This window comes from Acinonyx jubatus, chromosome D4 (genome assembly GCF_027475565.1).
Source record: "Acinonyx jubatus isolate Ajub_Pintada_27869175 chromosome D4, VMU_Ajub_asm_v1.0, whole genome shotgun sequence".
Lineage (NCBI taxonomy): Eukaryota > Metazoa > Chordata > Mammalia > Carnivora > Felidae > Acinonyx > Acinonyx jubatus.
The window spans coordinates 50,639,589-50,665,159 of record NC_069391.1 but is presented as its reverse complement, the minus strand read 5'-3'; the positions used below and the strand labels follow the sequence as shown (position 1 = coordinate 50,665,159).

Here is a 25,571-nt window from a genome sequence, read left to right as displayed (position 1 = left end):
TGTCCGATATGTCATTTGCAAATATCTTTTCCCATTCCATTGGTTGCCTTTTAGTTTTGTTGGTTGTTTCCTTTGCAGTGCAGAAGCTTTTTATCTTCATAAGATCCCAGTAGTTCATTTTTGGTTTTAATTCCCTTGCCTTTGGGGATGTGTCAAGTAAGAAATTGCTACGGCTGAGGTCACAGAGGTCTTTTCCTGCTTTCTCCTGTAGGGTTTTGATGGTTTCCTGTCTCACATTCAGGTCCTTTATCCATTTTGAGTTTATTTTTGTGAATGGTGTGAGAAAGTGGTCTAGTTTCAACCTTCTGCATGTTTCTGTCCAGTTCTCCCAGCACCATTTGTTAAAGAGACTGTCTTTTTTCCACTGGATGTTCTTTCCTGCTTTGTCAAAGATGAGTTGGCCATACGTTTGTGGGTCTAGTTCTGGGGTTTCTATTCTATTCCATTGGTCTATGTGTCTGTTTTTGTGCCAATACCATGCTGTCTTGATGATGACAGCTTCGTAGTAGAGGCTAAAGTCTGGGATTGTGATGCCTCCTGCTTTGGTCTTCTTCTTCAAAATTACTTTGGCTATTCAGGGCCTTTTGTGGTTCCATATGAATTTTAGGAATACTTGTTCTAGTTTCGAGAAGAATGCTGGTGCAGTTTTGATTGGGATTGCATTGAATGTGTAGATAGCTTTGGGTAATATTGACATTTTGACAATATTCATTCTTCCAATCCATGAGCACGGAATGTTTTTCCATTTCTTTATATCTTCTTCAATTTCCTTCATAAGCTTTCTATAGTTTTCAGCATACAGATGTTTTGCATCTTTGGTTAGATATATCCCTAGGTATTTTATACTTCTTGGTGCAATTGTGAATGGGATCAGTTTCTTTATTTGTCTTTCTGTTGCTTCATTATTAGTGTATAAGAATGCAACTGATTTCTGTACATTGATTTTGTATCCTGCAACTTTGCTGAATTCATGTATCAGTTTTAGCAGACTTTTGGTGGAGTCTATCGGATTTTCCATGTATAATATCATGTCATCTGCAAAAAGTGAAGAACAGCCTCATATTCTTAATGATGTTACCAATACCATAAAAAGGTATAAAATTTAAAAGATATAAACATTGAAAAGTTAAACTATTATGAATATAATATAGTACCTATTTATAATATACATTACAGATATAAAAGTTAAACTAATATGAAGATAATATGAAGATAATACCATACCCATTTATAATATCCATTACAGATATTATAAATATCGTCAAAGAAATTCATGTAAGTTAAAAGCTTGCATTAAGTTCCTTGAGCAGAATGTGCTTTTGATAATAATAATGTTGAATGATTACTATATGTAAATCACTGTACTAAGTACATTACATGTATTCTTTCCTGTCTTCTCAGCAATTCAAAAATGCTGATATCATTCCTATTTTACATTGAGTAAACTGAGGTTCAGAGAGGTATTGGGAAGCCTGGGTGAATTAATTGTTCCTAGGATTTATAGGAGTTACTCAACTATTTGTCCTTCACCAAAGGAGGTTTGAGTAGCTCAGTAGCACAATGTGATAATGATAAGAAAGGGGTTTTAGAGTCAGACCTGTATTTGAGTCCTCATTTCAACACTTACACTTGACAAATTCCTGAAACCCTTTTGCCTCCAGTTCCTAATTTGTAAAGTGTGGCTAATAACAGTCACCTCCTGGGGCTGGTGCAAGATAACATGTGTAAAGAACCTGGTATGTGATAAGCTCTAGATAAAAGCTCTCCAATACTTCCCTCCAGAGTAGCTGAAGAGCATCTGTTTCTAAATCATTTGAATAACTTGGAAACTCAGTTTTGTGCCCAGGCCAGCTTCTCCTTATCTGGTAGATATGTAACAGGTCATCAAGATTCACCTAGATGCTCAGATCCATGGCATAGATCCGTGCGGGTCCAAGACACCTGTACAGCACATAAATATAGATAGCCCTATAGAATACATCTAGGCACCTGACCACACTTGATCTGGCCTGAAAGATAACTTACAATCACTGAATTTTGACATTGCACACCAGTCAATTAAGAGGTGCCAACTTAGCAGTGGACTTTCCTGGCATCTATCCAAGGAGTCACATGCCAGAATATTCTAGCGGCTCTCACATTAATATGCATTTGCGTGCATTGTTTTTGATTGCTCTAATCAGACTTGAAATGAATCCAAGAAGTTTCCTCAACTCAGAGACATTAATTCTTCAATGTTCCCCTCCCTCCAGGCTTTGTCTGAAGGCTGAATTTGCTATCTTATCTCCCTAGGTATGGGGAGACCAAAGCCAAGGAGCTGTTTTCCTGAGGGAATTTACGCTAATTCGAAGAGAGAGCCTTCATGAAGATTTCCTGTCTGACCTCTTGAATAGTCACAAAACTGAAGACCCGGTATAGTGTCTCTTTTATTTATTCTTAGAAACATTGTAGTTCCGTCGCTAATTTTGACTTGTGGTGGTGGTTGGTTTTAGCAAATCCGAAGAGGTCTGGATGGTATTTTCTCATATCCGTGACCAGAGGGAAGCAAAGCAATAGCTCAGTGGACAGACTGTATGGGGCAACATTCTACCTTCTCCTGGGTCTGGCAAGCCTCAAACATTTTACTTGAGCATTAAAGTTTGTTTGGGGCAATGTGTGGAGGATTCACATTAAAATAACTGATGTTTTGCCAGCGAGTCTGAATATGAAATGATAATCATTTAAATGAGTGAAGAAAAAAAGGAGATTTATATGTAAATTGTTTTATGAGTCAGTGGAAATTCCACCATCTTCCCATACTGGTTTCTTTGTGGATATTTTTACTTCAAAGTGTTAGTCATATTTATTTTATGAAAGTTTGTTTCTCTGGTGGTGGTTTTGGAAAAAAAAAAAAAAATGAAAGTCTCCAAAGTGAACTCTGAGATGAAAACAAGTAGTACAGTTGACTGTTGATGTCAAGATTCAGGGTCCACTCTACTTGCAAATCAAGTCATAATTTGTATTCTGTGCTTTATTGTGAGAATTGGATGGATAACTTCGGAAAGTTTCAAATGTGGCTCTTCATTGTGATGACCTTGTGCTCGAAAGGGACCACACTGGAATTAGAGATTTCTTCTCCACTCAGAAAATAATGACTTTAGGTCATGTCCAAAGCAAACACACAAGTGGCTTTATTTCTACCTCTTGTGTCCTGCCCCCTTATAGCCTCTCTCCGGAGGGTGTTTTGGGCACATTAATCTCACAAACTTCTAGATACTGAGTAAATCTGCTCTCTCAGTAGCCACTCATGGTCAGCTCTTACTGTTTCTGTCATTTCCATCTTCTCTGTGACAGACATTCATATTCTTTTCAAAGCCCTTTCCATGCCCCAACATGGACAAGAACAGTGGGAAAGCTTCCCAAAGGAACTATAATTTTCATGTGGTTCATATATATATGTATTTCTCAGTAAACTCAGAAAATGCAGAGCCTGCCTATTAAACTTTTATTGTTTGCTCAAGGCTTTTTGTGTGTGTTATCTACTATGGTACACACACATTGCCACCTAAGTTTTATTACTTCTTTCTGAGAACATTATCTTGTCATTATATTTTAACTTTGTCCCATTTGGTGTTATGCAAAATCTGAACTGTGTTAGCTCACTTCAGATTTGGTTTATGAAAAGTCCTGTTAAGTACTGCTCCGTGGATACCATATGCAAACCTCATAAGCAAGTCTAATTATTACATAATTTATACCATAAAGGAAATTGAATAATATGAACTAGTTATGAACATAATGGAATTGTCATAGCGGTGCCACTAAAAACAATTTTGGTCACTTGGCAAGCATTGAAGGGTGTCATGAACATTATTATTACATAGTATTACATTGATTTACATCATAATGAAAACTGTTCATGCTGCAGAATTTTCTCAAACTCACTGAGGTCATAAGTAATTGAGTGGGCGGTAGCATTTAACCTGAAAGAGGAATTACCTACCAGCACAAATAGTCAGAACTGGGGTTGTATAAGAAAATGGCAGGGAAGAGAAAAGATCAAAGCTTCCTGAATACCACAAGCTAATCCAGTCTCCTAATAAATTTATGTAATTCTAACAATTTCTTTGGAAGGTATGTCTCTCTATCTGAGAACTTTGCTTGGCCCATAGGATATAAAACTTTGCAAGTATAACTTTATTTTCTAGATAGGCATTGAAAGATCAATCACCACAGTCTCAGTTTGTCTAAGGGGAAGAGTTCAAACAGGAGTAGTTACTTGTATCAATAGCCAGAACAGTGAAATTCCCTTTGTGGCCAGGTATATATGAGTTTCTGCTACATCGTGGGGAAACTCTGCAACAGGATGGGGGAATCATCAAGGAGAAAACTTCCTGGTATAGGTTGCAAAACCACTTCACAAAGGCAAACGGGTAAGAGGAAAAATGGTTGAGTCATAATCTGTTTGTCCAATTCTATCTGCTTACAGTCTGCTTACAAGTAAGTTCTCCTTAATAGCCCAGGGACATCCATGATCATATTTCACTGCCCCTACCGGATTAGCAGCTCTACTCCTTGAGATGGGGATCCATGTTGACTCTCACCTCCTTAGCACCCACCCCTGCACTTGCATATGATAAGTGCTCAGTTGTGGCAAGTGTTGATGGAAAAAACCCACTATGACTATTCTATTCTTAGCTTTTTTTTTTTTAATTGAAAACATGGTGAGAATTCCATCACAGGCTACTCCTGAAAAGGGCCTTATATATGTGAAAATCCTTCTAAATGCAAAGTGTTCTTGTTAAAATAGTATGAATAACTTCAGTTTTTAATGAGGTGATGAAAGAACATTTGGGATTATCTTCATGATGTCCTTTCAAGTCACTGTATATGTTTGTAACAAAGAATGTGAATACGGGGTTTGCCTACTGGAAATTTATAGTTGTGGAAGTAACAAATTTATCCCCAATACGTATAACATCTTGGACAGAAGTGGCATTCAGTGTAGGAAACACCCTGTCACACTTTTGTTTAAAATAATTGCTATCCTCATTTTAGGTCTTTCATTTTTCTTCTCTCATGACCTTTCTTTATCCTTTCAAATAATTTTTGAAAACCAGAGCAGCCTGACTTGACTTATTTGTGGATCTCTTTCACTCAAAAGTTTATTTTGGTCATTTTTGACCTTAAAGTGACACTTCCTCAACTAGGGTCTCTTGGCACAGATTGACTTTTACATTGAATTAGAAAAACTTTCTAATTAACTTTCTCTCCAAGGGCTAATTCCACTCTCCACATTTTGAAAAGCAGTCTAAGGGAGCCATTTGTCTAGAATCCACAGCAGGCGACTAAACTTCTAATCATTGTCTGAAACTCTGCATGTATGTGATTTGCATTGTTTGCAGAAATAGGATGTTTGTCAAAGGCTGTTATTCATTATTGGAAGAGTGGAGGGATAGATCATGTTGTCTTTGTGAGCTGGATACAAAATTCGGATAACAATTAACATGAAATTCAGTACAAAATGGGATTTTCTTCAGTATGTAATTTAGGGCAAACCTCATTTGCCTGCAGCTTTGTGGTTCACAAAGCAGTTATTTAAGCCATCTTGTACCTAAATGAAAGTAATTTGAATAATTATTTAATAATAATTTATTATGTTATTTAAATTGAGGGTAGAATGTTCCTTTAGTGACTAGTGAAATAGAGGTGAGCTTTCAGGAAGGGATGCTCAAAAAGGCCTATTTTTAATAATTGTGTGTGAAAAGGGAGTTTGTTTTTAAGGTCAAGTCGGTAATTCTCCAAAACTTAACTGAAACAAAAAATGCAGTTGATTAAAAACGGTTCTGCTTTAGAGTAAATTATTTTTTCTTACTCAGTTTAGGCAGGGGAGCTGGTAGGGACAAGTATTATTTCTATGAACTGAAAAATGAGTTCAACCAACACATAAACACTTACGTAAAATGGAATATAACTGTTTCCATATGTTCTCAAGGTGTTCACCACCCTCCTCCCCAACCTGCCAAGGGAAAGGAAACACTGGAATTTAACTGCTAACATCTGAAGATAATAACTTAATTTGCTTAATTGTACTTCTCAACTGGCTACTATTTTAGAGTATTTAGTGGACCTAAGCACAAGGAGGTAGCCATGTGTCAAAAGCATTTAAGTTACTGAACGTGAGCAATGACCCCCTTTGTTGACCTCTCACTAGCATCTTCCCACCTGAACCTATTCCGCACACCCTGGACAGAATTGCCTTTTCCCAGAACAAATAGTTGGATCTGTTTGTTCCCCCTAAGTGTTTGTGGAATAAAAAGTAGAAGGAATTAACATTTAATGGCAAATGTACACGCTCAAAGTGGCATGCGACTTCCCAAAGCCTTATTGATGAGGGACCAGCGTATTTTTTTCTTAACTGATTTTATATAAAGAAGAAATGTGCAGTCATATTGAAGGAGCCAGGTGTTTAAAAAGTAGAAGTCCAGGGCGCCTGGGTGGCTCGGTTGGTTAATCGTCCGACTCTTGGTTTCAGCTCAGGTCATGATCTCACGGTTTGTGCATTCGAGCCCTGCATTGGGTTCTGTGCTGACAGCACAGAGCCTGCCTGGGATTTTCTCTCTCCCTTTCTCTCTGCCTCTCTTCCACTCTCTCTGTTTCTCAAAATAAATAAACTTAAAAAAATTTTTAAATAAATAAGTAAATAATGGAAGTCCATTTCAATTCAATGTGTAATTTTTATGGCACAGTTATAGGTATAACTTGAATTGGCGATCCCTTGGGAAAATATACTGGGACAGAAAGAGTAGATTTGGTTTCTAGTACATTTGCTAGTTCATGTTATATAATATGATGTCACCAAGAAAAAATCAGAACACCCTACAAATTATATATATGTCGCCCTTTGAGGGTTTTAAATATTTTACTTGCCTGTGTTTGCAAGACTTATCTAATGCATTCTGACTCTACCAGTCATGAACTGTTGAAAAAAATTACTTTAAGTTCAGTATATGAATATTTTATATAACTTCACATTTTCTGATTATTTTTTGATATTTGAAACCAGTACTCTACATCATTTCTACATTTCTGTCAGGACAGAGGAAGCTTGGAGAAGGCCAAATATGCACCAAGCACTTTCCTAAGGAGTTTATACAAATTTCTCAGAACAACCTGAGATAGGCAATAGTAGCTCCATTTTCGGTAGTGATGACCAATTGGGAATGTAATTTTTGAAAGATACCACTCATAATTGTAACAAAACTATAAGAATGTAGGTCTGAAAAAGTTATTAAACCTGAATGGAATGTCAATGAATAACTCAAACATGGATTTTATTAATAGCATGCTAATACTCATTGAAGATATATGTTCAATATTACTAGTCATCAGGGATGTACAAATTAAAACAACAAGGATACAGCATTGATGCCCATCAGATTGGCAAAAAATTAAGAGTTGACAAAGGCATTATCAGTGAGCAAGAAAGATAGTAAGACACAGTCCTATATTGCTGTTGGGGTATAAATCGGAATAGCCAGTTTAAAGAGCAACTTTCCAGTATCTGTAAAGTGGAGTATATGCGTGTCCTAAATCCCACCAATTTCTCTTTAGGAATGTACCCTAGAGAAACACTTACACAGATATCAACAAAGTGTTAAATGTTATGGCCTAAAATTGAAAGAAAACCTTAAATATTCATTAGAAGGTAAATAGATGAACTACTAGTGGTTTATTTAAAAAAGAAAATACTGTAGGCGCAGTTAAAATAAATGACTGGATCTGTATACATTGGATCAATCTCAAAAATATAGTGTTGAGGGGAAACGATACCACTTCATAATATATAATTTGTATCAATTTGAGTATCACATAAATATTTATTAGATGTTCAGAAGAAATGATTATGTAGAAAAACAAGGGTGCGAAAAATTTGCTCCAACAACGTCACGTTGGTGACTCTCTGCATAGGAAGAAAAGAAGGGCATCAGGTTGGGGCCATGTGCATGGTACACTTTAATCATATCCATATTTTATTTTTCAAAGAAGAATATGATAAGATGTTACTATATGTTTACATTGAGAATGGTCACAAAGAAAGTTTATTATTCCTTGCACTTTTTATGTTTGGAATATTTTTAAATACATGTATAATAAAACCTTCAGGGTAATGTCTGGCAAAAATCAGCACCAAATGAATGCTGTTTTTATTAGCAGTGGTTGAACTGGCAAATCATTGAAACAAAGTGACAAAACTCAGTGCCCAAGATTTAATATATACACTATTCCCATTTTTGCTTCAGAATATAATTAAGGAGCAGTCAAATGTATGACAACAGAATACAAGATCTTGGGGCTTCCTATCAGTTCATGAACTGCAGCTCCAGTAAATAATGTCAGGATGATGAATCTCAGTATTTAAGGAGAAGGACTACTTCTTTACCCTTGACCTTTGTAATTAACTGGAAAAAAAAAACCCCATTATCCTCAGGGGGAAAATTTTTTTTTCTTTTTCAATTTCTAATTTCTTTGCAACTTATACAGTTCCTATCTGTTGTTTATGAGATGTCCATCATTTGCTAGGATTCTGTCATTTACTGCAAACACAAATAGATATCAAGATTAATTATCTAAAGGGCACTGGAGGTAATATAATGTGAAGCATTAAAAATTTCAGCTCTCGGGGTGTCTGGGTTGCTCAGTTGGTTAAGTTCCCGACTCTTGATTTCAGCTCAGGCCATGATCTCGCAGTTTGTGAGTTCAAGCCCCACATAGGGCTCTGCGCTGACAGTGGGGAGGCTGCTTGGGATTCTCTGTCTCCCTTTCTCTCTCTCTGCCCCTCCCCCACTTGCTCTCTATGTCTCAAAATAAATAAATAAATATTAAAAAAAACTCAACTCTCATGCAAGCAGACTTTTAAGAGCAATCAACCTCTCAAATAAAAAAATGTACTTCTTTTAAAAAATTAACATCAGTTAGAAATATATAAATAACAGGTGTGAATTTTAGGACTCTGTTAGAGTACATTTTCAGGTTTCACACTCTGAGATCCTCCCCAAAGAAACTTTGTCAGCACTGATGAAATTTCAGTATTAAATAAATTCTTCCTAGTTCATTCCAACTTTGTTCCTTTAAACTAGTATTCAAATTCCTGAGATAGTCTCCACTGACAGTTATCCTAAAGTAAGCGAGAATACTTCGAAATGAATATCGGATATCTTCAGTAAAAGTTATAAATGTGAGGAGCTGACTCTTTGCTGCTTTTCTCTGGAACTTGGCTAATAAGCATAAACTCCTCAGACTTAAATTGCTCCTCAGAAAATCACTTGGGGCACCAAAGAATAATTTATTGCTTCCTTAATATAAAGAGCTAATTCATCTCGTGAAAAGACCAATAACTTTCAAAGGAGTTCCTCAGCTGTTCTAAGGTGGTACTGAAACTATCAGCCCGTGTGATGACTTTCAATGCCTATCTGTAACAGACCATTTTGATGACGTAGTTGTGTATGGAGGTGCTGTCCATCAGTAGCTGCAAGCAGCTCCGGCGGGGGTCGGGGCGGGGGGGTAGTTGCTGACTCCTCCAACAGCTGGACAAGGTCACTTGACACCAGGCATCTGTATAAGGAGACCCTGAGTAGAATCGGAGAGGTCAGAGGACAGCCTAATGGAATCTTGTAACTGAGAGTCCACATTCTGTCACTTGAATTTAAGAAAGTATGAAAGAATACTGTGGGTTGTGGGCAAGGACAAAATGACCTTTTGATGCAGCACATCCTTTTAAAGTTTATATAATCTTCTAATTGGATAGACATGATTTTTTTTAAGTAGGTGCTATTTCAGAGTAGGTAGAAATGTAGGCCTTTAAACTGAGATTGTAATTGGGTTGACCAATTGAAGCAAAAATTAAAAGGACATTATTTACTAGCATGATATTATTGCATAAATGTAATCTCCAAATGTTGGTTTTAAAATTCTGTATGCCATTCTACCTTCATTAATAGTAACTTTTTTTTTTAACAGTAACTTTTAAGTAAGAAGGTCATGTTTTTGTTCGGTTTAGAAAATAATAGCAATATTACTCAATGAAAAGTTTTGAAAGGAGTACATTTCAGTTTTTCTTTTTGTTATCTTATTAAGTTTGATTTCAACTTGATATTGACAAAGGACAAAACGAATACTCTCAAAAAAAAAAAAGATCTTTTACTTACATCACTTAAATGTACATATGTAACTTCTGCTAAGCGAAGATATCTTTATCTACAATTAAATCGTTTTACCAAAACTAATAATGTGAGATTTGATGTAAAAGTGTCACTTATGGAGCCTAAGACCCGAGGAGAGGTTGTGTTGTTGGGATGAGAGGCTTTATTTCGAACTGGCTGTGAGACTTCAGGCAAGTCATGTATCTTCCTGAACCTCATTTTCCTGACTTTTAAAATAAATACACTCTGGATGGCTTTGCACCTCTAGAATACTGCATCTCAAAGTAGATATTTAATGGAAACTTCAGATTCCTTAACACTGTTATTTGATGATGTATTTTTACAGAATTAAAAAAATGTTTATTTATTTTTGAGAGAGAGAGAGAGAGAGAGAATGGGAATCCCAAGCAGGCTCCTCACTGTCAGCACAGAGCCTAATGCGGGGTTCAAACCCACAAACCGTGAGATCGTGAGCTGAGCTTGAAACCAAGAGTTGAATGTTTAACTGATTGAGCCACCCAGGCACCTCATGATATTTTTTGATTACCACTCAAGTTATCTTTTATGTCAGAACCGGTTATGTGTTTCTAGATTCAGATCTTCCTACACCTGTAATAGATTCACCTTCCTTCCCAGTTCTCTACAAATACCCACTGTCTGCCTATGCAATCTACATGTACCTTTACCAACATAATATCATTGAAAGCTCCACGTTGCCCTTCACATAATGAGTACTTGTATGTCAAAGCCAATTATATGTTTCAGGAAAGCTGAGTTCCTCAAACACAGTTTAATGTCAAAACCCCTTAGTGTGGTCCCTCCTTAACTTTAACCTTATTTCTGACAACATCCATTTAGACCTTCTTCACTCCAGCTCGCTGAGACCACGCTTTGTTCCCATATGCAATTATCAGCTCAGGGCTTTGCTCATAGGGCCTGTTCCTGGTATGTCCTTCTTGTCTCTTCTCTAGACTTGTCTTTATTGACCCAGCTCAAGTTTCCCTTGCTCCAGGAAACTGGCTCACAGGATGGGCTTGTCTCTCCAAATTCCTACAGCATTTCACCATCTTTGCTTATGGAGCCAGCCAGGGCTCTGCCTTCTCAGGCTGCCCAGAGAACACTATGCAAATGTGAAGAGTTCATGACTCAGGCTCAGGACAGTCCACTGTCAGTCCACAATCTACAGGGATGATCTGCCCAAGGGAGAATATTAGTGCAAGTCTGGGAAAAGAAACAGGAAATTGTGAAATCTCAGAGGGTCGAGTATGGTGGAGGGATGGAGGAGAGGGGAAGGGCAAGTGAGGGTTTGACTAGAGGTGCACTGGGGCACAAGGCAGTCAGAAAATTCAGACTAGGAGTTAATTCTGGGGTCCCGTTCCAAGAATATTGCCCATTGGTTGTAGCATCCCTCCTACTTTGTGTCTCTATTTATGTTTTCATATATATAGACCATCTTCCCTAGATATCTTTTAAACAAGGACTATGTTTTACAATACTTGGTTTGCCCAGCACACAGAAGAGTGTGTGAAGAATAATAATAATAACACAACAATGAAAATAACAGCAATGAGAATATGAACTGTCGTTTATTGTCCATACTTTCTGTACCAGGTGTTTCCTAAAGCACTTTGCATTCATATTTCATTAATCCTAAGAAGAGGGTGCTATCCCCTCCTAACAGGTGAAGAAATGAAGAAGGAAAGTAACTTCCGCAGGGTCACAAAACTTAATTGTTACATAAATGATTAAAATACTGTACGTGTAAAGAGTAGGGATTGATCTCAGCAACCATTTACTGAGCACCTAGTCATACTAGTCTAGGTGCTACCAGGGTATAAAGAGCTGAATTAAGCAGCGCTTGCTTTCTAGGAGTGTAAACCATCAACACTTTAATTCTAACTGTGGAAATGTTTTTGTTTTTGGATAAGGTCACCCGGGTAATGGCAGAGCACTTAGATTATGAGTATCACTTTAGAATACCTCATCCTTTTAACAGGAAAGTCTTCAGAAATAGCACTTGATTTATTTTGTTTTTTTAAAGGGTTGGACTTGATTATGTATGAAGCAGGTTCAAAGGAGCTGCTGAACACACTACATTTCAGGTGGACTTTATTTGAGTTTGAATTAGATTCCCTTGCAGAGTTATTGCTTCGCACACTCCATTGCCCTTTAATGGATATGAGTGGATGTATGTTCAGATGGCTGCTTGCCTCCAGTTTGAAAGTGCAATTTAAGTGGATTGGTTTGGAAGTATGACCAGTTACCATTGCTGGTGAGTGTTCCAAGTTTCTATGGAGACAACTGATCTTCATGTGTTACATATTGGCCCCAAAGTATGAATGAGTGTGTGTGTGGAGAATATACATAAGAAGGTATGTTAAATAAGTTGCTAAAAACTATGGTGTCCTGTGCTGAACTCCAATATGGTATAATTCTTAGGAAGGGCAGAAAGAAAGGTCCTTAGCTTTTCAAGTGCCCTACCTCCTTGGCAACTCACAATTTATGCCACTCATGGGAATTTGGCTACAAGACTGTGCCATTTAGTATTCAGTCCACTGCATGTGACTGGAACATCCCCAAATAGTAGTATAAGTGTATACATTTGTTTCTCTTCTATGTAAAAGAAATTTTCCAGGGATAGAAATTTCAGGACCAGTGTGAACAAAGGTGCTAGGGACCCAGACTCATGCCATTTTTCTCCTAAATCATCTTAGCCTCTGCCTCCCTTTCCCAAGGACTCCCTTGTGTTCCAAAATGGCTACCAGAGCTCCAGCCATTCCTATTCTAGGCAATGAGATAGAGGAAGGGACAAAAAATAAGGTGCTAATGCATAAAAAGGTATATACCAGCTGGCTCCTAAGCCAGAAGCTGCCACTTAGCATCTCCTCCAAATAGCTCACTGGCATGAACTTAGCTACATAGCCATGTAGAGGATGCAGGGGAACCAGGGTCACACAACCTTTGTCCTGGGCAGCTATATACTTAGTTTAAGGATGAAGAGAGAAAGAATTTTGGAGTGAGGAGCCAGTGGCCTTTCCCATAATGATACACTAAGTGAGATGATAATTGAACTGAATCCTTAGTTTATATACTGAATACAAATTCACTTTGCAGTGGCTTCAAGATTTTTTGGAGTAATAAAATTGTTCTGGAATCAGATAGTAGTGATGGTTGCACAATATGCTGAAAACCACTGACGTCTCTACTTTATTTTTTTATTAAATTTTTTAAACGTTCATTTATTATTGAGAGACTGAAACAGAGCGTGAATGGAAGAGGGGCAGAGAGAGAGGGGGAGACACGAGTCCAAAGCAGGCTCCAGGCTCTGAGCTGTCAGCACAGAGCCCAGCAGAGAGCTCAAACCTACGAACCGTGAGATCATGACGTGAGCCAAAGTTGGATGTTTAACCGACTGCCCAGGTACCCCCTGAAGTCTATACTTTAAAAGGGTGGATATCATGGTATATGAATCATATCTCCATTAAAAAAACAAACAAACAAAACTCTGGGGTCTGTGAAATTTTTCAATCTAAGACCAATGACACAGAGGCACAAATCTTTATTTCCCAGAACATAAGGAGGGTAGCTCAAAAGAGAGATCAAAGGCTATGACAACATGGCTCAGTGGTTCTCTTTGATAGATGGGGAACTGCCCCCATGCCGTACTCCCTGCCTGGTGCTGAGTGCAAGGGACATGCAGGAGAATGGGTTGAGCTTTGGAGCAGCTAGTTGTGATTATGACAGTGACAAGTATGGCAATAGCAAACACTTCTCCATCAGACATTGGCTAAATTTGTTACATATATGATCATCATAATGGCAAACTCTTCAGTTAATATCAGGATAATCCTTATAAGGAAACTGAGGCACATATTGGTTAACTAACTTTTCAAGGTCACACTTCGTATACAGTAGAACCTGGTTTCAAATCCAATAGTCCGGCTTCGTGATCTATGCTCCTAACTGCTATACTACACTTACAGGCTTTCTCCTGCTATCTAAAGTCATCTCTCCCATTTTAAGGGAGAAGTCCCCTTCTTTTATGGGTTTTGTGATTTTTATAATATATATTTAAAATTAGATTAGATTATAGTTATTCAAGTTATTTTATTAACACTGGATATCTTCTGTCTCAAGATTGCCTCATTGATTTTCATACTCAATGCTGTCCTGAACTAACTAGGAGCATGAGGTCAATTATCAACACACACACACACACACACACACACACACACACACACACACACACAGTTGAAGAAGGTGACCTACTCTACCAGGCTTGTTTTTAATTAGATATGTAAAGCACATATTTCCTTTGTCTAACCTGATATGATGCAATAAGACAAATTTATTTAATTTTTCTTTTCTTCCAGATGATCCCATATGGTCCTTGTAAATGTATGGTTTGCTTTTGAAAGGCAAAGCATCTTTTTTTTTTTTGAAAAAACATAGAAGTTGTTTGTAGTTTTCTGACCATTTAGGGTATGGATGTTTATTGTACTCTTATTTCTGTAATTAAACAATGCATGCAAATTGAAAAAGTTTATTTTTGAGGCAGTTCAAAGCTTGGGCAGTTCTACCTTGGAGTAGAAATACACTTTCAAAATGTACGTACATGGAATTCTTCTGTGTGTAATCAGTACACATGATATGTACAACACGAACTAAAATCTGGAGAAACACATTTACAAAAGTGTAAATTTGACTGGGTTTCCCCTTTACGAGGATGCTGCCTTATACTTATGAAGTAGGATATTTTTGTGTACTTATTGCTTATCTGATTCTACACCATTTTACTTACTCTATGACTATGTTAGGGCAAACTTAGGACAAAAATAGTCCAAATTTCATAATTGCAAAACCAAAAATCACACATAGGTATATGCAATCTCAATAGAAATATAGTAAAAGTATAGTTTTAATGGGAAGACAGTGAGAATCTTACCTGGTTTTTTAAAGCTTAGTGAATATCCACTATCTCCAAAGAAAGAGAACGACTATTATAAACTTATAAAACTATTTTTGAACATGTGTATTTCAGAATTTATAATTTTTCCTACTCAAATACAGATGTGGTGGGTATAAGTGGGGCAGTCACACACTCAGGTGTGCAAAAGAGTGACTTTGGTTGCCTTTTGTAATCAAATTTCCTTTTTATTTTGTGTTTTATACCACCCTTGTCCCATTTATCCTGATGTAGAAGTTAATTTAGTCCCTTCTGGGTGAATTTAGTACAAGGTAGTGATTTGGGTCCAGGATTGTTTCTGTTGTATGTGCCCATCACCTTGCCCCCATTCCCTGGGAAGCATACATAAATAAATGCCACTGCAGAGAAGAGGGGAGAGGTGTATGATTCTAATCTGGCCCTTCACTCAGGGTCTTCTTCTTTTTTTTTTTTTTCCAATATATGAAGTTTATTGTCAAATTGGTTTCCATACAACACCCAGTGCTCATCCCAAAAGGTGCCCTCCTCAATACCCATCACCCACCCTCCCCTCCCTCCCACCCCCCATCAACCCTCAGTTTGTTTTCAGTTTGTAAGAGTCTCTTATGCTTTGGCTCTCTCCCACTCTAACCTCTTTTTTTTTTTTTCCTTCCCCTCCCCCATGGGTTTCTCTTAAGTGTCTCAGGATCCACATAAAAGTGAAACCATATGGTATCTGTCTTTCTCTGTATGGCTTATTTCACTTAGCATCACACTCTCCAGTTCCATCCACGTTGCTACAAAGGGCCATATTTCATTCTTTCTCATTGCCACGTAGTACTCCATTGTGTATATAAACCGCAATTTCTTTATCCATTCATCAGTTGATGGACATTTAGGCTCTTTCCATAATTTGGCTATTGTTGAGAGTGCTGCTATAAACATTGGGGTACAAGTACCCCATGCATCAGTACTCCTGTATCCCTTGGGTAAATTCCTAGCAGTGCTATTGCTGGGTCGTAGGGTAGGTCTATTTTTAATGTTTTGAGGAACCTCCACACTGTTTTCCAGAGTGGCTGCACCAGTTTGCATTCCCACCAACAGTGCAAGAGGGTTCCCGTTTCTCCACATCCTCTCCAGCATCTATAGTCTCCTGATTTGTTCATTTTGGCCACTCTGACCGGCGTGAGGTGGTATCTGAGTGTGGTTTTGATTTGTATTTCCCTGATGAGGAGCGATGTTGAGCATCTTTTCATGTGCCTGTTGGCCATCCGGATGTCTTCTTTAGAGAAGTGTCTATTCATGTTTTCTGCCCATTTCTTCACTGGGTTATTTGTTTTTTGGGTGTGGAGTTTGGTGAGCTCTTTATAGATTTTGTATACTAGCCCTTTGTCCGATATGTCATTTGCAAATATCTTTTCCCATTCCATTGGTTGCCTTTTAGTTTTGTTGGTTGTTTCCTTTGCAGTGCAGAAGCTTTTTATCTTCATAAGATCCCAGTAGTTCATTTTTGGTTTTAATTCCCTTGCCTTTGGGGATGTGTCAAGTAAGAAATTGCTACGGCTGAGGTCACAGAGGTCTTTTCCTGCTTTCTCCTGTAGGGTTTTGATGGTTTCCTGTCTCACATTCAGGTCCTTTATCCATTTTGAGTTTATTTTTGTGAATGGTGTGAGAAAGTGGTCTAGTTTCAACCTTCTGCATGTTTCTGTCCAGTTCTCCCAGCACCATTTGTTAAAGAGACTGTCTTTTTTCCACTGGATGTTCTTTCCTGCTTTGTCAAAGATGAGTTGGCCATACGTTTGTGGGTCTAGTTCTGGGGTTTCTATTCTATTCCATTGGTCTATGTGTCTGTTTTTGTGCCAATACCATGCTGTCTTGATGATGACAGCTTCGTAGTAGAGGCTAAAGTCTGGGATTGTGATGCCTCCTGCTTTGGTCTTCTTCTTCAAAATTACTTTGGCTATTCAGGGCCTTTTGTGGTTCCATATGAATTTTAGGAATACTTGTTCTAGTTTCGAGAAGAATGCTGGTGCAGTTTTGATTGGGATTGCATTGAATGTGTAGATAGCTTTGGGTAATATTGACATTTTGACAATATTCATTCTTCCAATCCATGAGCACGGAATGTTTTTCCATTTCTTTATATCTTCTTCAATTTCCTTCAGGGTCTTCTTAATCCCAATGGTTCCTGGTATAGATCAAGTCTATGGTCACTCAACAGGAGACTTGAGGTAAAGGGAAAGGCACTTCGACCTCCTACCAGTGGTGATCAAGCTCTGGATCCTTGCTACTAATACCCGCCAAGGTGTAAACTCATCCATCAGATTTCCAGTGAGAACCGTCCAGCCTCGTCAATGTTATCAATCATTATCAGTGATGAACATTTTGACAGACAGACCACCACGTTCTCTTTCTCTGAAAATCCCCAAGTCCTTCTGGAATCTAAAGGGTATTTTAGATGCTACTCTAGATCCAATGGAGATCAGAGTTGAGGGTGTGGACATAAGAGTTTGGAGTCTCTTTCATTCCTACATCCATATATCATGTTACCATTTCTCCTCTGGTCACCAAAACGGCATGAGGACTTTTTGTCTGAAGTCTAATATTTCTTTCCACTGAGACAAAGTGGGCAATGCCTTTTTGTCTCTAAGATCCCCAAACTTAAAAATTAAAGTAAGGGTACACGCTGCCCTTTTTTCCAAGCAAGACTTTCTGGGGAGCAAGAAGGGCATACAGCTTCCAGAGACATCTAACTCTCTTGAATTGTCTCCATACTCAACCTTCTCAGCCTCTATAGAAAGTTCTCATCATATAGAGTTAGTTGGAGGAAAGGAGCATGGGGAAAAAATAATAAGCTAGATTATATCTATTATCAAATATAGATATTTAACAGGAGATTCAGCATTTGAATTTAGAATTCAGTAATTCAACACCTTCACTCTCTGGCCTGATCTGATAATCTCTCACCTGAGATTAATGGCGACTCCATGTTTTGTGAAGCAAATGGAGAAAAATCAATGAACACTTCAAAGAGTTATTCTACCCCTCTAACTTATGTGTAGCACTCTGTAAACTAAACAAAACTGAACAAGTCTGACTAATTTACAGGTTGGTCGACTTTGTGCATACTTTCATTGCTTCGGTTGCAGTTTTAAAGATTCCTGTACTGTGAAAATTTCCATTATTTGAATTTGCACTATGGAATTAAATTTTACATAGTTGTATCAAGAACAAGCCAATTAAATACTTTGACTAGGGGAAAAACATTTTAATTATGATTTAAAATAAGAGGTACTTTTTCTCAGATAGGATTTAGTTATAAACTCTCCTTGCTGCCTTGTTTTCCCAGTACTGTCTACAAGAGGGTGAGATTATTCATCATCCAAGAATAATTCCTCAGTGGAATGAATGCTGGCAGAAATGATGGGCATTTGATTTTCTTTGAATAAATTCTAAAGGTCATTTCCCTTGCATACATTTCTTGTTCTCTGAATAAGTGTTCAAAAGGGGTTTAAAGTCTGATAACAACTTTGGCCTAAAATAGTTATGCACACTAAAAATGATGCATACAACCTCTACCTCATGATACCAAAGAAGGCATAGAGATCTGACCTTTAAACGCCTGGAAGAAGAAATTAATTTAAACAAGTTTCAGACTGGTTGGGTATAGTGAAAGAGGTAGAAATTTTCATCAAGTTTATCTAGGGTTGCTCAAGTATTTCCTACAGAGAACCTTTGCTTGGATTTTTTTTAATTACTAATATCAAAATATAAGTTTCCTATTTTCCAGGAGTCAGAGAAGAAGGACATCCATTTGCATTTTACCTACTGTTAGGGGCTTTCATCATAGCAAATACCTAGCCCTGACCTACTATAGAGGTTAGGCAGTTTTTAGTAACTGAGGAGTAGTCAGACAGAAACAGACTCGGCCTATTTAGTAACAAACTATTTTCATGTAGGAGTGGCAGTCAGTTGACCAGCATTTTCACAACCTGTGTGGAGAAGAAAAAAAATAGGAAGTAGCAATGTTATTCCTTGAAAGTCATGATTTCTGGCTTGAGAACTCATTCATTTATCTAAAAGTCACATACTGACTAGCCAGGAGATCCAGAACATGGTCAAGATTCAGAAAGTAATTAAAATGGGAGCCATAAAAGTAGTAATTACTTACAAAGGCCCTTTGGTCTCTCATTATGGCTGTGTTACTCTAACTTTGCATTTGATTCCAAGTGGATTAATTGGCATAGCTATGGCTAACAGATTGTAAGGTAGCCCCGTTCCCACCTCCTGGGTGTTTATGGTCTCATTATAATTCCTTCCCCTTAAGTTTGGGCAAAGCCAATGAGTTGCTTCTTACCAACACAATATGGCAAAGGTGACAGGATGTCATTCCTGTGATTATATTACACAGGACTCTATCTTGCTAGAAGACTTACTTAAGAGGCTTGCTCTCCTTCCTGCTAGCTTTGAAGAGACAAGCTACTGTGAGTCCTACAGACACAGGAAGTGAATTCTTCTAACAACTTGTAAAGCTCTGAAGTTGAGGCACCTGGGTGGCTCAGTTGATTAAGTGTCTGACTCTTGATTTGGGCTCAGGTCATGATTTCATGGTTTGTGGGATGGAGGCCCAATTGTGGGATCGAACCCCACATTGGGCTCTGCACTGACATTGCAGAGCCTGCTTGGGATTCTCTCTCTGCCCTTCCCCTGCTTGTGCACATTCTCTCTCAAAAAACGCTCGGAAGTGAACCCTTGCCCAAGTGAGCCACCAGATGAGAACCCAGCCCTGGCTAGCACTTTGTAGCCTTACAGAGGATCCAGCTAAGCCATGCTCAGACCTGCTGACCCCTAGAAACTATGAGATAATAAATATGTGTTGTGTTTAGGCTTTAAGTTTGTGGTGGTTTGCTATGCACTATAGCAAACTAACACAACTGCTTTCTTAAACTCTAAAAGAGAGGTATCGATACTTGAATCAGGTACTGATAGCTACAAGAAAAGAGACAACTGACAAGTAATGAGACAAAATATATGAGAACATAAATCATACACAATATAAGAACAAAAGATATAATCTCAAAAAAAATCACATTGCTGCCTGAACCAATACAGCATAGAAACTAGGAGTCTTATACACTAATATAATCTCTGAAAGCTTAATTGAACAAGAAATGACATTCATAGTTACGAATGAGTCCACAAACAGCAATCATGTAAGACACATTCTATTCAAGAAGGTAGTGATCTGTGTAATACAAAAATCCAAATACCAAAAAAAAAAAAAATCATAATCATTGACATAGCATTGGATGTGTTTGACCATGGATCTTGGAATTATTTGATAATTTGATATTTATCCTAGCATTCTAAGAGATCAAAGTAACAAAATACTCAAAATCAAAAACTTATAAATGCCTTTCTCACAATGTAATATGTCAGAATGCTTATAGAACATGAAATGAGAATTTTAAGTTATAAATAAATACTTGAGCTTAAAAGTCAAGGATCATTTACTTCCACATAGCCTGTGGAGAGCATGGCCTCTGTTTCCAAGCTAGAATTAGTAACAATAAAGAATGCTGATAACAATATTGGGCCATGGGTTGGTTTGTCCCTTGGTGCAAAGAATATGAGAGGGAGGGAGGTTCCTTGGTTTATGGAAGAGGTAGTAAGGGAAAAAAAACTATCTAATACTTATTTAAAAGTCCCAAACTTGATGCACATTTATATAACTATGCTGTAAATCCACTTGAGGTTTATTTTTCATGGTCTTCTCTATGTCTCATGATGTTTAGAGTCAGAAGAGGTGGTACAAGTAAATGTTGGAAATGCCCTGGATCATGCAGAAATTTGAAGCCCTATAATCTGGGTTCAGCTCAAACATACAACGGTCATGCCACCCATCTGGGATTTAGTGTCACCAGTTGTGAAATGGGGATAATAGTCTCTACATAAAAGTAGATTATGCATCATCAACCCTTTTGACACACTCTTTGTAGGAAAAAAATTTTTTTTTGCAGTAACTTTGCAAATGGTATTGATTTCAGAAAAGAAAAAAAAAGAACTTGCCTAAAACATTTATGAAGCCCTTAAGATGAAAAGTTTTGAGAAGAATCTCTTCATGTAATTTGGGTGTGTGTTGTATTTCGGCTTATAAAAGCACTTTTCATTGCAGATGATCATTTGACCTTCTTGGTTATTCTGGGAGGTTGGTATTATCAGCATGTCACGTCAACAGTGCTTCTTATTGCTTGTAGTATGTGCACGTGTGCACATGCACACACATACATTATTGATGAAAGGACAGAGTTGCACCGTGTGTCGTAACTGGCGAATGGTGAAACCAGGACTGAGACCAGGCTTTTGACTAAATCCCATTCTAACTCTGAAGTACTTCAATGGAAGGACATCACTTACTTATGAGCAGAAGTAGTCATCCCCAGAGAGGAGAGGTGCTTCTGAGTCACCACACTGCCTTTTCATCAGCAACTGTGTCATGTTCCCACTCAGGGACTCACATCTGGAGAGATGCTGTACCTCACTCACAGGCTTAACTGACTGCTCTCTGTCCATGCAGAATTCCAGGTAAATAAGGAAGCCCTTGTCATCATCCTCTTTCTACTCTTTCTGCTATTACTGGAGTCCGTTCCTCATAGAAGATGGTAAAAACATTGTCTTTATCCTTGCTTCTGGAGCCCTGACGCTAATGAACTCTCATTTAAAATATGGTTACTCTGTGAAAAAACCTATTAGATTCTAAACAGAGAACAAAGTTTAAACATGACCTGAACATATGTTCATATTGGGGACTATTCATTTTTAAAATTATATAAATATCTGAAGGGTTTAAGTTTCTAAATATAATAAGTAGAATGATAAGTTTGCACAAAAATGTATCTAACACAGCCTCTGTTTTGGACCAAAAAGGAAAAAAAATGTACATATCTGTGTACATTTATAGAAGCATAGAAGCATAGAGAAACAGGAAAGGAGAGCTAGTACATGAGAAAAGTTGGAACTTACTGATTTCTTTTTTTATATCTATATTTTTTCACTTGTAACAAGGATCAAATAGTAATTCTGTAATTTAAAATTGTCCGATAAATATAAAATAAGAAAGATGGATGAAAGAAAAGGAGAAAGGGAGAAGGGATGGAAAATGAGGAATCATTCTACAGCTGACAAGGACCTCATTTGCTTAGCTCATAGATATAATTTATATTGTTTGTCATTATGAAAGAAATAAGAATATATTGTATGTAATTAGGCAGTGTATTCATCCTGTACTTCAATAAATTTGTCTAAATGCCATTTATACATTTCTGAGGTATCTATATCTTATGTTATTGGAATTGAAGAACATGAGATTCTGATGGATACCGTAGAGTTTGTAAAATGTATGATAAAGCCATTTGATCGTTTGTTCTTCCAGCCAGGTGCAGGGGGAGGGGCCCAGGATGAGCACAGTATGATCCCAACAAAAAATTAAAAAGACCCAGGAGCGCTCGTAGCTTGTGTACCAGGAATGATCCATAGTTGGCACTCCTATCACCTCTGCCATCCCTCCTCCCCTCTCCCGACCTCGTTGTAGAAATATCTAATTGTGTTATTCTTGGTTAGTGAGTCAGAACATCCTTCGGGTTCTCCTCAACCCTAGTCATGAGCAGTCATAAGGGACTGGTTGGAATGGGCATTGCATCTCTAGTAGAATCATACTTCTCGAGAACTTAAAGTATGTGGAGTCTTTCCGTTTGGCTTGTCACTTGTGGTTTCACGCTGGCCCCTGAAAACATGAAGATGAATTTAACTGTGGATGAGAAAGGAGATGAGCAGGTGAACATCAACAGAATGCAACTTTTAGAGAATATAAAGACTTGTTTTCAAGGCAAAATGTTGCAATAATTAGATCCGCCCCATTAGTTGTGTGTTCTTTTTTTGCCAAAGCTATCCTAATGGATTCTGGTGACAAATTGTCAGGGGTATTGTAGAGGAGATTCATGGGTTAACCCTCCCTGGTGTTCTCACTGTATCTTATACATACGCTTTACGGTTTCTTTATGTCATTGTTTCATAATTATTTATCTGCTTATTTGCCTGTTACCTGGTGATGATTAATTCATTGAACACAGCTATGAGCGAGGCAGCCCTGAGTGCTGTTAGCATGTTTTTTTTTTTCACTTAATATTTGCAATAAGAGTATAAAGCAAAAATGAACTCTCTTTGACAAGTAAGGAAACTGAGGCATAGGAAGGTTAAGTAACTTGCTTAAATCAGTATGTTAGCAACTTTGCTCTCTTTACCACTGCACAGTACAGTTTCCCAAGACAATTAGCAGCTGAGTGATGCTTGGATGAGAATGGTAATAAGTTTGAGTAAGTGGGAAAAGCTGTCTCTTAAGTAAATCATTTCTATTTCCCACCAGCTAATTGGAGACAGGCGTTAAGAGGAAGGAATTAGTTCCACTCCACAGTTGCCAGGCTGAACTGTGTATTGCCTCCAACAGAGGTGGGGGTGAAAAGCACAAGAACATTGTTCTAATTGAGATCTTGGAGGAAATTGCTCTTGAAATGGCTGTGAATAGCCATCCTGAAGATTGATTTGATATAATTTCATTAACTCACAAAGCATAATTATTAAGTAAATTTTGCTGTTGTAATTGACAAAGCAGCAAACTTCCCAGTTGATTTAAGCTTGCTCTACAGTAGATGAGGTGATCTCTAGGTAAGATTTTTCTTAAGTTAACTGCCAACCAAATACAAGTCTTTTTATCAAACCAGGTCCTGTAAATCTAAGTCTTTTTCATGTAACTCCAAAGGACAGGTTTGAAACCCCTTTTCCCCCTAATTTAATTTTTATTTTTAAAAAATCAATAAAACAAGTTACAGATATGATATATAGATGTATATTTCTCATTTCCCATGTACACAGTTTCCTATGACTGTACAGAGTAAAAGCCTGATATTAACTAATTTCTGTCAGGAAATAACTCTTTAAGCTCTCAGAATTACACATGGCTTCTCTATCGTAGAACTGTTTGACAAGATATGAATTTTCTTAACTTCTCAAGTTTCTTTTTTTTTAATGCAGGCTAGTTTGTGGACTTTTAAACTTTCTGAGAACCACCCTTTGAAAGGTTTTGTACCCTCTCTCTATCAAGTATTATTCGATAAATCATTCTCAACAACTATGTCAAATAAGCATATTAGTCTATGTGTTGTATTTAAACAGGCCTATTAGACTGGCTGTATTTTGGCAGTGTGCCCAATTAAAGGTTGTCATAATGAATCTATCTAGAACAGGAATGAGCCCGGTCAGGTTTCAAATAAAATGTCTGTTTTTGTATAAGTAACCTCTGAGGAGACCCAGTACTGCAAATTGCATAACGTGATATAACAGTCACAGAAGCTCAGAAATTCAGGAAAATTAAGTGCAGCATAGTCTTCCAGCTATGTCATAAATTAATCAAAATGGTTTAGTGTCAGGTTTGGCTTTTAAATTCCAGTGAATAAGAAGACAGCTTATTTTCATAAGGATATCATGATGTGTATGTGTATTTTAAGTGAAATGTTATATGAATGGGTTACGCTTGTCCAACCAACTGCTCTTAATCCTTGACCATTTAAATGGAAAATCCATCTAAGCTGACTTTATTCCATGGAAGTCACTTTTCAGTGGGGGAGATTAGGAGCTGTCATTGTGACCGGCACACTCTTGCACTTGATACAGAGGACTGTTATTACGTCTGTCTGAATTTTGTCCTTTATTTTGTTCATTAGAGTGGCTATTTCGACCAGATTTCAAGCCCGGCTTTTATTGATTGTTCCAACCAGGGAGAGAATTCAACTATTTACAAGATAAGAATTGATTTCTAGCCCTCAGTCTAGAGACAGCTTCCTCCAGATTTGAACTCATTAAAGAAATCATGAGGGTACTCCTTAAGAAGTGTAATTGTTATTTGAAATTTGACCAAAAGCATTCTTATTTCATATTACTTTTTAAAATACATTTATTTTATTTGGTTTTCCCCAACCCATCTCTCTGGTTTAACAAACTGCTTGTTCTTATCAGTGTTTGTAAATGGGAGACTGGGAAGAACAGTTCTGACCATCGACCACGAGATGGCGCTATGTCTTTGCCATTCCAGAGGAGTGGCTTGGGCTCTAACCCACCCCTAAGCAAATGAGCCCATGCTTTTTCTTGTTAACCTGCCTGCAGGTGTCAAAATAATCCAGATTTCCGCATGAGATCTGGGCTGATGTTACAAATAAGCAGATGAAAATTATCCTCTTATAATAGTTTTTACAGTGGTAAAGGGAACAGGAGAGGACTCCAAAAGAAATATTTAGGTCATATATTTCTACTGGAAGGTGCCAGTTAGGGACTGGGTTCAGTGAGGAATGCTTATGAATAGGCCTTGATATTTTGCCTGGGTGGCTGCCCTCCAGGCACTCATCTGGTCTGACAGA

At 37.7% G+C, this 25,571-nt stretch overlaps 1 protein-coding gene across 8 annotated transcripts in view; it reads left to right on the top strand.

Moving 5' to 3' along the window:
* Positions 1-25,571, top strand: part of ADAMTSL1 (ADAMTS like 1) — an 872,819-nt gene that overhangs the window by 241,248 nt on the left and 606,000 nt on the right. For all 8 annotated transcript variants that reach the window (XM_053205052.1, XM_053205051.1, XM_053205050.1 and 5 more), the window contains exon 2: positions 2,293-2,412. In XM_053205052.1, the coding sequence (XP_053061027.1) occupies positions 2,293-2,412 (120 nt within the window). The remainder of the gene's footprint in view (positions 1-2,292; positions 2,413-25,571) is intronic.